The following is a 14,455-nucleotide window of genomic DNA, read 5'->3' as shown; positions in this document are numbered from 1 at the left end:
AATATTAGATGAGTTATATAATTTTATGAATGGAGTTAGACGTCAAGGTGTGTTTGTTAAATATCAATTGAGAAAGTCCAAGAAATCTCTTAAAAGAATTAAAAACACAACAAGGTAAATAAAATATTTTTAATGAAACTTGAAACTTATATATTTTCAGAAATTGGTCATCATCCTACAAATCTGTAGAAATCTTTTTAGATGTTTATGAACATATTTTAGCATCATTAGTTGAATTAAAAGATTCTAATGACCCAAGCACCTCTTCCATTGCCGATGGGTTATTATCAAGAATTAAAGATGAAAATTTTATATTAAGTCTTTTTATTTTGAAAGAAATATTGAAATGTACACATGAGGCTTGTATTGAAATGCAGGCAGTTGGTAATGATTTGGCTTTGGTAACCAAATTAATACAAAATACAAAAAATAAATTACAAAAACTAAAAGGTTAATATTAGTTACTATTTCTATAAATAATTTTAAAATATAGCTAATGGAGACAATATATTTTTAAAATTACATTCCTTATCTAATAGTTTTTTGAAAAAGAATAATGTAATAACTGATTTGTATAATATGAAATCAATATTCAAATTGGATCAAACAGAATTCAATAATTATGTTGAACAAAAAAAAACAAGTTGAATAAATTAAAAAAATTTAAATTATTATTTATTATTATAGATATAGAACGGAAATATTTTTCCCTGTTCTAAATGCAATAATTAATCACCTAAATGATCGATTTAATTATGATTGTTTAAATTTTTTATCACAGATATCCATTTTTACTCCCGCTGGAATTATGGATAATGAAAAAATAGAAGGATGGCAAATATCCGAAATTTGTAATACTTATCAATTGGATGTCCAAAGCATTGTTGATGAATATAATGATTTTCGCTCTTTATATTTGGAGTCTCAATCAATCATTTTTTGCGAAGATCTTTTAAAAGTTAAAAAGAATGACGCGTTATATAGATGAAAGTAATTTATTGATATTTTATTTGTAATTGTATATAATTAAAGGTATTGCAAACGATCAAATTACCAAAGAAAATATCAACAGCGAAATCATGACCAAAATAAAAAAATGGATAAAATTTTCTTTTATATTACCATACCGCCAAACATAATACAATATAGACAAAAGACTTTGTCTAAAGTAGTGCTATAAGATAGCCAATTTCTGGGGTTGAGGGAACCATCTATATTAACCTTTCTATAATAGGTTATATTCATGCTCCTGTTTAAAAAGTAAAAAAAAATATAATGGTATAGAAATAATGGATGGGTAAAAATTAATGAAGATAAATATTATTTAAAACCTCTTGTTAGTAACAGGATATTGAAATTTATTTGTACATGGGTGACAAGGGCCTACAGCAATTATGAAATTTATCAAAATATTTGTCATCCTAAATAATATAAAGTGAAAAGGGTCATTTGGTTCCTTTTTTTTGTATAGCTGAATAAGACTTGGACTTTGAATATCCTCATAATTTATTCCCTTCAAAAGTCATTATATAAATTTTATTTAAATATAATGCCTCATGCAAAGTAAGTGCCTCACTAGAACCGGGGATTGGATGAGGAGATAATACAATTTGTGAATCTTCAATATTGGAGATTTGCTATAAATAAAGAGTATAATTTGTTTACTTATGAAAATCTATTTTTAATATAATTTCAGCCAAATGGTCATTTTATTCTTAGCTACATTATAATTAAGTTAATCAATAAATGTTGGAAATATTTAAATGTCATTTATTTTCTTCAAAAGTTATCATATAATTCGTATTTAGAGTTGACAGTGAGTCACTGTCAACTCATCCTTACATTATCTCCTGCACTGGCAAGCACGTTACCCTTCCCAACCTATCATCCTCACCATTATGTTCCTACACTAACAAAGACTGCCCTATAGTTCTAATACCCCTACCAAAATATAAACACTCAATCATATCAACAATATAATCCCCGCACCCAGTACATTGTATAGCAAACATACTTCTTCATTTTAAAACTCTTCATAAACTATTAATTATATAAAATATTCCAATTATAATTAGTATATTTTAAATACTTCCTATAAAAATTTATTTTCAACTTAACTAAATATAAAACGCTATTAATAAAATCAAAACTGAAATCAATAAACCAGCCTTCATTATTTTTCCATTACTATTCCCAATGACCACGGTTCAACACATGGAAATAAAGAAATTATAAATAACCTTGTTTTTGGACGGCACCACACTATTGACTGACGGGTAATTGGATAATCAATGAACATGAATTTTATTCAAATAAATTGAAGAAAAATAATGAATTAAAAAAATACAATTTTCTCCCCTTTTATAAGGGGCTCCTAATAAAAAATAATAATATATTTCTTAAAAGTAAAAAATAGGAGAATCACCGTGATCTGCTGAAAAAAATAGGATTAATAATTAAAAAGATATTTCCAAAATTTAAAAAAAGATAATCAATCACAATGATTTCGCTAAAACAAAAATAATATTAACATATTAAAAATAGATCTTCAAAAATAAAATTATAGTGATTTGTCTAAAATAAAAATAAGATTCCCGTGATCATTCACGATAGACCTGATACGTAATATACTTTTGAGTTATGATAAAAGGCATCAAGAATAATAAAACCTATGTCATTATATTAGAGACCTGCTCAGCCCGGTTCAAAATTTTACCTGGAAACCAAAGCATCATCCAGAGGCCACATTGAGTGATAGGAAAAATAAGATAGAAACATTATTAATCATGAAAAAATACTTACTTTTAAAAACTAGTTTTCATCTATTTTACTGCTAAAGTCGTAAAGGCTCAAGGCCAATTTTTTGCAATCATACAATGGTTTTAATGTTTATAAAAATAACCCGTTTTTATTTTTCTTTTCTAAAAATATAAAGTATATGCATCAATATTAAATTTTTATTATTTACAATTGTGTAGTTTCTAATAATCATTAATTAAATTAAAACCGATACTAAAAAAAGATAAATTTTTATGGTTATACCTCTGATATATTCAAAAATATAAAAGTTGTGGGCTAAAATCTTGCCTAAACACAGGTCCTAATAAGCCTTAGATTGAATATAAAATTTCGTAAAAATCGAAATGAGGCGGGTGAAACATGTTCGATTTGACGTACTCCCACCCAGCGCCTCGAAAACTGGTAGCCTTTGTATAACAAATATTATTTTTTCCAAAAATTATTCAATTATTACATTTCAGTAACTATAACTAGTTATATTTCCAATTATAATATGTAACAAATTACGTTTTGGATATAGTAGCTTATTTAATTGATTCATTTGAAGAGTAACACTAACAAAACTAATAATGCGCACAAATTGAACGTTTCAACGCAGCGTTTCAAAAGGCAAATAAAAAAATGTAAACGTAAATTGAACCGTTAATTTTTATTCTTTTAATATGAAACGTCTAAATATAAAACAAAAAAAATACTGTCCAATTTAAACGAATGCATTTAAAATGCATTATTTGCGTTTTGAAAAGCTGCCTTGAAACGTTGAATTTGTGCGCGCTATAATGCTTACTTATTTTAAAAAAAACCAATTAAGTTGAAAGCGATCTTGTCCTAGTGTGTGACCTGAGTTGTTAAAGGATCGAATCAAAAGATCGCCGATCCTGGATTCGATCCTAAATTTGTCAATTTTCTCGGATTTAGAATCCTGACCTTAAATTGAGGATCGTGATCGAGATCATTTTTTTAAATATTCGATCCCGATCCTTTTAAAAATTAATTTTTTACTTAAAAACAATAAATAAAATAAAAATTTTGAAAATTAAATTAAAATATTATTTTTAAAAAAATATCTATCTACATCATATTTTACCAACCACCTTTCCACCGGATTTTATATTTTAACAATTTCCCAAATTTTTTGTAAGAACAAGTTATATTTATTAATTATATTATAATATAATAAATTCTAGGTTTTAATAATGTCCTCCATTATAGATTTAGAAGTATACATCTACTTCCATTGATGTGACAGCAGATATAAGTGAGAATGTGAATCTTTTACCATTCCATAATTTATGTAAGTATTTTACTTTATGTGAAACGGATGAAAGTAACCATACAATGATCTATGCAAAATGCTCTTTATGCAAAAACAAAATATCTTCTTCAAAGATTAGCAGTTCAGACCTAAAAAGACATTTACAAGGAATTAATTCTTTTAAAAATACAATTTTTATTATTTATGAAGAGCATAACAATATGCATATAATATGAATTATTTACAATAATTAATAAAATATTTACAATAAATAATAAAATATTTATTGATGTGTTAATCTTAATTATAATAATCAGGAATTTTAATAGTATTATTAATATTAGCCCATTCTTATAATGGATATGAAAGAGAGACAAGTATTTTTAATGGAGTTGAAATTAATTAATATTTAAAATCTTTTAACCACATATAAATAATATTAATATATTTAACAAAAATTGTGTTGAACCCTTTATTGATAAGTTTTTAAATGCTAAAAAAACCTCATTATATTCATCATAGGTAAATATTTTCTCCATATCATCTTGGACAGCTTTTAATAGACAATTGTAAACTTGAATTTTTAAGATAACCTATATGACCCTTTTAACAACATATAAATAATATACTTTATTATGTATAACAAAATTTGTGTTGAACCATTAATTCATAAGTTCTTAAATACCTAAAAAGCCTCAGTATTATTCATATCATAGGAAAATATTTCACAGCTTTTAATAATGGTAGAAGAAAATATTGTAAACTTAGATTTTTAAGATAACTTATATGACCTTTTTAACCACATATAAATAATATACTTTATCAAATATAACAAAATTTGTTTTGAACCCTTTATCATTTTTTTGTTTATACAGGTTTAAATTCAGTCTGTACATTGTTTTTTTTAACTTATATTTTAAAAAAATTTCCATCTAAAATTTTAAAATTTGATTCAGAGGAAGTTATTTTCATCCAACTCTGTTACATAATATATTTTTCTTTTATAAAGAGAAAGCACAGTGAATTCAAAAATGGAATTGCCAAACACTTAAATGAATTCTCTACACAAACAAATAAATCTTTACAAAAGCAAAGTGGTCCTGGTTGCAGATCCAAACAAACCAAATTAAATTTTTATAATCTTAACATGCCATCAATATCGCAAAAAAAGCAGACAAAGTTATAATGGAGATTTTTATTGACACCTTTCAACCACTTTCACTGGTTGATGTTCCTTCATTCCAGAAAATGATTAAAACATTTTCTCCAAAGACAAAAGTTATATGTCGTCAAACTCTGAGCAATAAAATATCTACTGCCTTTACAGATATGACAACAAATCTTATAAGAGATTTCTCTGAAGTCTCCTATGTATGCACCACTGCTAATTGTTGAAGTGGTCATCGAAGGTATATTACATTTATATGAATTTTATAATATTTTATTTTAGGGCTTTTATTGGAGTTACTGTCCATTGGCTGGACCCATTAACCCTCAAGAGAAGATTAGCAGCTTTAGCACTGAGGCGTATAATTGGAAAGTAAACATATGATGTTTTGGCTAAGGAGATTATGGATATCCACAAGACTTATAAAATTCATAATAAGGTGATGAAGATGGTGACCGATAATGGAAACAACTTTGTAAAGGCATTCAAGTAATATTTATATTTAACAAAAAATTATTCAAAATAAATTTTTTATTTTTTTTAGAATTTTTGGAGAAAGTGAAGAAGAATGTGAGGATATGGAATTAATAATAGATGATATATTATCTGTTGATGACTCAAATAATCCTACTATAAGCCTACCAAAACATCAAAGTTGTTGTTGCCATAATCTTAACCTTATTGCAACCAAAGATGCTGAGAAGGCAAAAAATGAAATTAATTATAAGCGAATATCAAGAACATTTGCTAAATGTTTTGCTTTAATTAACAAACAAAATATGTCCCGAAAAATGGCTGATATGCAGAAATTGGGAAGATATCTAATAGCTCCCAACAAGATCAGATGGCTCCTATTTTCAGTAATTAAAATTAATGGACAAGATGCTCTCTAAAAAGTTTTCAGAAATAGAAGAAGTTTGTGATCAAATAGGATTCACAATGTTTCTTTGTCAAAGAATATGCATCAGTAATACAATGATATTTTTATAATAACTAAATTTTAATATTAAAGGTTATACCATTAAAGATCTTTGAACGGGAAGATAACATGGAGCTGGGATATCTAACCCCAGTTCTAACCATACTTATAGATAAATTAAAGAAATTTAACTGCCTGCGATATTGTCAGCCCCTTGTAGAGTGTGTACTTAGAGGTATTGATAAAAGGTAATAAATTTTTATGCAATTATTTTATATTAATAGATATCAGATAATGATCTTGCAAATTTAGTAAAATATTTTTCAGGCCTGGTCTACTAAGCCTCTGATATCTGGTAAAATTTTAATGGGCCATCATAGGCATTAAAAGTTAATAAATTTAATCAATATTATACAGATAATTGGTCAGGCCTGACCGTAAAATTTGAAAGGGCTAACTTTTGCAGATACCTGATTAATATGAATGAACACTAATAAATTAATTATCATTTATTAATATAGATTTCCTTCGCTATATGATGACAATAATTTATTGGCATCAATAATTCACCCAAAATTTAAGCTAAATTGGCCTTATATTAATTAATCTGCCACAAAATCTGATGCTAAAAGAAAGGTTAATTGCCCATTTAGAAAATATACAATGTCAACCACGTGCATATGCTTCAAATGAATGCATGGATGAAATCGATACCTTTTTTGGGGAAAATTCGTCATAAAATGCTCTTTCATTAATAATTTTTTTTATTCTAATGATGATTCAGTGAATATTTTTTTTATTCTAATGATGATTAAGTGAATATTTTTAATAATTATGTTAATTTAAAAAAAATTTTTATTACCTTTGCCATCAAGCGCTCCTGTGGAGCGCTAGTTTAGTAAAGCTAAACATGTACTTAATGAAAAACTTAGTTGTTTAAATGATGATAATTTAGAAAATTTTTTATTATTAAAGGCTAATTTTAATTATATATAAATATATTCTAATTGTTATACTTGTATTATATTATTCAATTACAATAAATTTATACCATATTTAATTAATTTTTATATTAGTTAATTTTGCATCGATCAGAAATTTAAATAAGAAAAAGGATCGTGATCGCGATCCTTTTTTAAAAAAAGGTCGATCCTTGATTTCGATCCTCTTTTTTTCAAAAGATCGTGATTCGATCTTTTTAAAAGGATCGATTAACAAGCCTGTGTGTGACATTTGGGGTAATAAATTTGCAAAAAATATAATTAAAAACAATATAGATTAATGGTAGGCATATGATTCTATTTAATTTTTTAAGATATAAGAAGGAATTTTTTTTAAATTATCAATTTTTTTGCAACTGGCGTATAAGGTTACATGTAAGCTGTTCAAATATTAAATATATGAAATCTTAGGAACCCCGAATTAAAATTTTGCGAATCCGTAAGATAAAAGACTTATTGGAGAAGATGATAAAACATAACAACCCATATATGAAATGACTGTAAAAAATATTCATTTTCTTTAAACAAAAATAATGGGTTAATTTTAACTAATAAGCGTTTCTTTTATTTTTTAAAATAATATAAATATCAAAATATAAGAGCAAAAATTTTATAAATACAAAATAAATTAAGTTTGAACGAAAGTGTGTTGAGATTTTACATTTAGCTATTGATACCAATTTTAAACATACATAGCAGGAAGGGAAGGTTATCATTTTGTGACTGGTTGTATTTAAAGGAGGTCACATATCTCTTTGACGAGAAACAAAATACATCAAGTGTTAGAATTCATCATAAAATATCTATTGATTCAATATGGAGCAAACATCTTTGATAGTGTGATATATAATATTTTTGATTTGCAATTTGTCCTCATGATTAGAATGGTTATCGGAAAGCTTCCTAAACTCATCTGTTAAATTTAAACAGCTTGTCAAATGTTCGGGTGAAACAAAATCTTCAGCTATTTTGATGCAAGAATATAAATTCCTAACCTTTATTAAAAATATGAATAAAATTATATATCATGTATTAAATCAAATGATAATTTTATGTTTCTTTATTTGAGTAAATATAACTAATATAATCTTCTTTTTAATAAACGATCTAATTTCAGTGGAAATCTTTAGGTTAAAAATTCATTTTAATCAATATAACATAAATTAATTAAAAATAATTGTGAACTCTGTATAATTCCAATTTCCAAATTTTTAAAAATATATTTAGTCCAAATTTTATAAATATATTTATTGAAACATTTCCCAACTTTTAAATTGAAAATATTTTAAGTTACACAAGTAATAGTAGAAATCAGCCCTGCACACTAAGATTTTTGAAAAGGTTTAATGACCCGGCCCAGCGTCTACATGGCAGAAAATTTTATGTAGGCAAACCTCCCTACCAGCCAGGATGTTCTCATAAAGGGGGGGGGGGTAAAAAAATTTTTGGGGGAAGGGGCTTCGCCCTCCAAATCTTTCATTTTTATGAACACTGAATTGCTTATATTAGGTTATGTTAAAATTATTTTAAATATTTGCATATAACAAAATTTTAGTTTTTTTATTATAGATTTTATTTATTAAAATTCTTTACCAGAGAGAAGAGGTATCATTTGCACGGCCCGGTTTAAAATATATTATATTTAATTTTATAGCTAATAATGGCGATTTCAAATATTTGGTCTTACCCGGAATTTATTTTAAAAAAATTTTATGCCCCCCGTGTATATTTAAAAAATTAAAATATGGCCCCGCCCGCCCTAAACCCGTGCAGTCTCTGCTTTACCATAAATAAAATCCCTTTATTTAATCATGTATTTATTTTTTAGTGTTTAAAATAAATAAAAATGTAGATATTATACAGATTATAATATTAAAAATTTTATTGTATAAAAATTATATTTATTTAAAAAAATGTAATTTAACAATTACATAAAACATAAGTAATTCTTATGCAAATAATGATATTTAAAAAAATATGACGATATTATCAAAATATAAATAATACACAGTACTTTGATTAATAATAGTAATAATTGCATGAATTTTAAGAGTTAATACAAAAATTATATAAATGTTCTAACTAAGAATTCATTTTACGAAAAAAATTGATTACAAATATTATATATTAAAACTAGTATAATCATATTGCAAATTTTTATTTAAATAGGGATGTCTACTTTTCTCTGAGATTTAGCTAATTCATCTAGAATTTTATCTAGAATAATTTTATTATTTAATAGGGTTAATCCATAAACGTTTTTAACCTTTTTAAAGTTGAAAAAAGACCTTTTATTAGTGCAGGTACTAATTAAGTTAGCTAAAATAATTAATAATGTTTTAATATTGTGTAGGAAATCTAAAGGTGGAAGGAGCCTGAATAGTATTTTTTGTTCTCAAAAATGATCTATTCTGTCAAGATTTTTATACTAAAATCCGACATCAAAAATAACTTATAATATGAGCCTACTTCATCTCTTAATATCCTCTCGCGTTTCAAGTGTAATCAACACTTTAGACTCAATAGGCAAAAGAAAATAAAAGCCTTTAAAAATAAAATTATGAAAAAAATTTCAATCCCAATAGTAATCTCTTGTAATTTCTCATTATTTCATGAAATTTTTCATCCACATTCTCTCTGATATTTGTTAATATTTCAACAAAATCCTTTGCTCTATTCATAATCTCCCTTAAATACAAATCAATTTTTTGTAGCATTTTGCTAAAATCATATGTATAATTAAATAAAAAATAAACACATTGAATTGATATTAAAAATTGTGGCTATATAATAGTCTGCAAAAGATTCTCTGCATCTGCTGAATCTTTTAACTTGCTTGATATATAAAATTCCAGTGCTGCAAATACAAAGAAATATAATTTATTTAAAAAAATATAAAAATTTACAAATACTGATATATTAAAAAATTGGAATTTTAAGATCTTTTTAATTTTTTTTATTAATTCTCTGTAATAAGTTGCGGTTTTAAAATTTTATTATATTAATTTTTAAATTAAAATTTTGATTAAATTATATTTCGTTATGATTTTATATGAATACAATTTTAATAAAATGGTAAGTTTTTAAGTTTTTTTTCAAAACTAAATTGAGTGTATAAAGATATTGTAAGTACTGGATTATGAAGTAATTAACAAATATAAATTAAATGATTTTTTTTAAGTTTACGGTTCGAAAAATATTTTTTGTCGCGGAAACATTCAAAAAAAAAATGATAACATTTTAAATGTAATTTCAAATATTTTTATATCATTGAACTCAGAATTAAATTTCTTATCCAAAAATGCTTAGATGTATTTTTTTACGTTTTCCGTTCGAAGATATTTTTTTTGTCGCGAAAACATTCAAAGGGAAAAGGCTAACATTTTAAAAGTAATTTCAAATATCTATCATTGAACTCAGAATAAAATTTCCTATCTAAAAATGCTTAAATGTATTTTTTTACGTTTTTGGTTCGAAAAATATTTTTTTTGTCGCGAAAACATGGAAAAGGTTAACATTTTAAACCTAATTTCAAATATTTTTATATCATTGAACTCAGAATTAAAGTAAAAAAACACATCTAAGCATTTTTAGATTGGAAATTTAATTCTGAGTTCAATGATATAAAAATATTAAAATTGCGTTTAAAATGTAAACCTTTTCCCTAGGAACGCAACAAAAAAATTTTTTTCTAACCTGAAAGTATACATCTATGAATAGATATTTTAATTCTGAGTACAATGATATAAATATTTGAAATTACGTTTAAAATGTTAGCCTTCCTTTTCCATAGGAAAGTTTTCGCAACAAAAAAATATTTTTCAAACCGGAAACGTAAAAATACATCTAAGCATTTTTGAATAGAGATTTTAATTCTGAGTACAATGATATAAAAAATTTGATATTACGTTTAAAATTCTTTCCCCTTTGAATGTTTTCTCGACAAAAAATATATTTTTCGAACTGAAAACGTAAAAAAATACATCTAGGCATTTTTAGATAGGAAATTTTATTCTCAGTTCAATGATAGATATTTTAAATTACTTTTAAAATGTTAGCCTTTTCCCTTTGAGTGTTTTCGCGACAAAAATATCTTCGAACCGAAAACGTAAAAACATCTAAGCATTTTTGGATTGGAAATTTAATTCTGAGTTCAATGATATATAAATATTTGAAATTACATTTAAAATGTTAGCATTTTCCCTTTGAATGTTTTCACGATAAAAAAAAATTTTTCGAACCGAAAACTTAAAAAAAATTTTATCATATAATTTATATTTGTTAATTACTTCGTAATCCAGTACTTATAATATCTTTATACTTACTATCAATTTAGTTTTGAAAAAAAAAACTTAAAAATTCAAAAATTCCATTTTTTAAAATTGTATTTAATAAAATCTTAACGAAATATAATTTAATTTATAAATTAATATAATTAAATTAAAACTGCAAATTATTACAAAAAATTAATAAAAAAATTGAAAAGATCTTAAAATTTCCAATTTTTTAATATATTATAATGTAGTAATGAATGTTATTTATATTTTTCTCGTAAAAAAGCAATAAATCAATCAAAATTCTCATTAATCATTTTCTTTGTTATTTTTTAGCCTTTCGTATCATGCAGCCTTTCTACTAATAGGCCTTGCGTAAATCAATTATTATTTATAATAAATTAATAACATGTTTTTAGAATTACAAGCATTTATAGTCAATTTAGTAAATTAAAATAAAAAAATAATTTTTTTAAAAAAAATTTTCATGGGGCATGCCTACGCCACCATGAATAAGAAAGTTAACAGTTCATTGCCGTGCTTATCAGCTTTTGTATTATTTACAGTATAGAGGATGATGTCCTTTGTCTTCTAAATTATATATCCACAAGTGTATGTGTTATAGTTTAAAATTTATATTCTATTGATTATGAAGTTATCAAATTTGTTAAAGGATCGACGATACTCGATTCAATCCTAATTTTGGCAGATAGGCCGAATCTCCTATTTTAAAATGAGGATCGTGATCAAGATCCTTTTATAAAAGAACAAGATCCTTTTATTAATGAACGATCCTTCGATCCTTTTAAACCCTAAAAAAAATTCCGCGGCCTGCGGCTTCGCCAAACCACGATGCTATAGTGATATTAATAAAAAATCTTATAATAAGCTACCATTTATAATTTCACAACAAAATCCTTTCAGGCCTATTTAAGTTAGAAAAAACAATTAAATCTCTAATTCTTGCTAATAATCAATCGACAATTGAAGAGATGTTTGGGCTACTCCATTGTGATTCATTGAATGAGAAGAAAATATAATCCGGGAATCTTCAATAACTTCGGATGTTTGCTAATTATTAAATAAAGAATATAGTTAAAATTTGTTTACCTATCGAAAATCTTATTTTTAATAATAATATTTAAAGTATATTGCTAAAATTTTAAATGATTTATTATATTCTTACTGAAATTTATTATTAAAATTAATCATATATGTTTACCCTCCATACTTTTAGATAATTAATAAATAAGAATAATATTAATATTTTAAGTGTGAAATTGTAAAATATTATGGTAAAAAAATTAATAAAAAGGCTTAAAATTTAAAAAGAAAAATTTTATAGTTTTTTTAATTATTTGTTAATAGAGAGATCCAATCGTATCAATTATTGAATTTAAAAAGGGTATAATTAAAGTCAAAAACTACCCCCCAAAAGTTAATGCCTACTCCCCCCCCCCAAAGCCAATATATTTTGGAGATATTTGTCTCCTACCCACCCCGGCCATGTAGACACTGACCCGGCCTGTAAATAAATATGTACAAATAAAAAATTTCGGATCATGCTATCCAGCCCGAATTTTTTGTCTATCCTGCGAGCTGTACAGATCTTTATTATATATTATAAAACTTGATGAGGGGCTCCAGCAGGAATAAAAATGGCATCGCCCAAACACTGAATCAACACCATTCCATGAACTCCGTATTCAAGTTTCAGCCTTTTATTGCATTCATCATTTAAATAGGCTTCTTGATCGTGTATAGGATCGTGGTGAGGCAAGAACTCGGCATTGCCATTCTCTCTTGATAACTGTTGATATATTAAATTGCTTAACAAAATCAAATAATGATCTTTATTTAAATAAATTAAAATCTTATATTAATAACGATCATTATTTCAATGTTATATTTTTCGCGAAACATACTCAAGTAACTCTAAATATTTTTAGTTATTTTGTTATATTTATCGTTTAATATAATTATCTTAACTTTATATTTTATTTATACCACTACCAATCTAAGGTGCATTTAAAAAAATATACCAAATATTTTTAACATTTTTTTTTCGGTAATTTAGATTTTATATATATCACAATTTTATAAAGTTTTTAAACGTTTATAATTTATTTATTGCTCAATTTATAGAATAAATTATTAATAAATTACAAGCACGTACGCAGCAGAAGGGGGGGGGTAGACAAACCCCCCCCCCCCCTCTAAAGCCAAAAAATGCAGACGGCGGATATATTTTAGAAAAATATTATTGTTTATATTAATTTATATTTTACAATTTCCTATTTCTTTCTTTTTAAATATATATTTAATTAAATGTCAATTCCATGTCAAATCGACCAAAAAATGAACATTTTCGGCCGACCCCTTTTAAAATTGTTAAAAATTTCTGGAATTATTTAGATAGGTATATAAATGAGAAAGCCGTTTATTTTAGCTCGCTAGCACACTTGGTTCCCGAGATATAAGGGTTTAAAAGTGCAAAAAAGAGCCACTTTGGAATCTGTAAAATTTTTAAAATGCTTATATCTCAAAAACTATTTATAGTAAAATAATGTATAATATATCATATTGTAGGTAAAAAAAATCTCTAAAGGGCTATCAAAAAATAATAAAAATTGGCGCCAATTTGAGTCTTTAATTTCCAGTCTACCTATCTTGCTTCACTTGTATTTTTTAAGCAAAAAAGGGGTTTATTTTCGAAATTATCGTTTTTTACACATTTTACTTATTATAAAAAGATTAAAACTTTAAGTATAGTCCAATTATTGGTAGAGTCAGCTCTGCATTCAAGATTTTTTTGATTGACCATTTTTACAATAACTTTTATTGGAATGTTGTATGCTGGCTTTTTGAAAATGGCCGGATTAAATTTTTTTTAAAATAATTTTAATTTAACTTCTATAGTCAGTATTACTTTCTTTTTATTTATAAAAAATACTTTACTAATTTACAAAAGCTGACAAATATTCCAGAGAAATTTCACGCTCCCCTGGCCCGTTGTAACGCCAATGCAAACCTCAATAA

General features: G+C 25.3%; 1 protein-coding gene across 1 annotated transcript in view; it reads right to left on the bottom strand.

Moving 5' to 3' along the window:
- Nucleotides 1-7,679: 7,679 nt before the first annotated feature.
- The window catches only part of LOC135924236 (uncharacterized), a 98,509-nt gene continuing 91,733 nt past the window's right edge, over nucleotides 7,680-14,455 (bottom strand). The window contains exons 16-17 of the mRNA XM_065459288.1: nucleotides 13,047-13,226; nucleotides 7,680-8,137 (exon numbers count right to left, since the gene is read on the bottom strand). Coding sequence (XP_065315360.1) covers nucleotides 7,946-8,137; nucleotides 13,047-13,226 — 372 coding nt within the window. The 3' untranslated portion in view covers nucleotides 7,680-7,945. The remainder of the gene's footprint in view (nucleotides 8,138-13,046; nucleotides 13,227-14,455) is intronic.

This window comes from Gordionus sp. m RMFG-2023, chromosome 2 (assembly GCF_954871325.1).
Source record: "Gordionus sp. m RMFG-2023 chromosome 2, tfGorSpeb1-WG-v2, whole genome shotgun sequence".
In the NCBI taxonomy this organism is placed as follows: domain Eukaryota; kingdom Metazoa; phylum Nematomorpha; class Gordioida; order Chordodea; family Parachordodidae; genus Gordionus; species Gordionus sp. m RMFG-2023.
This window is presented reverse-complemented; position numbering and strand designations above follow the sequence as displayed.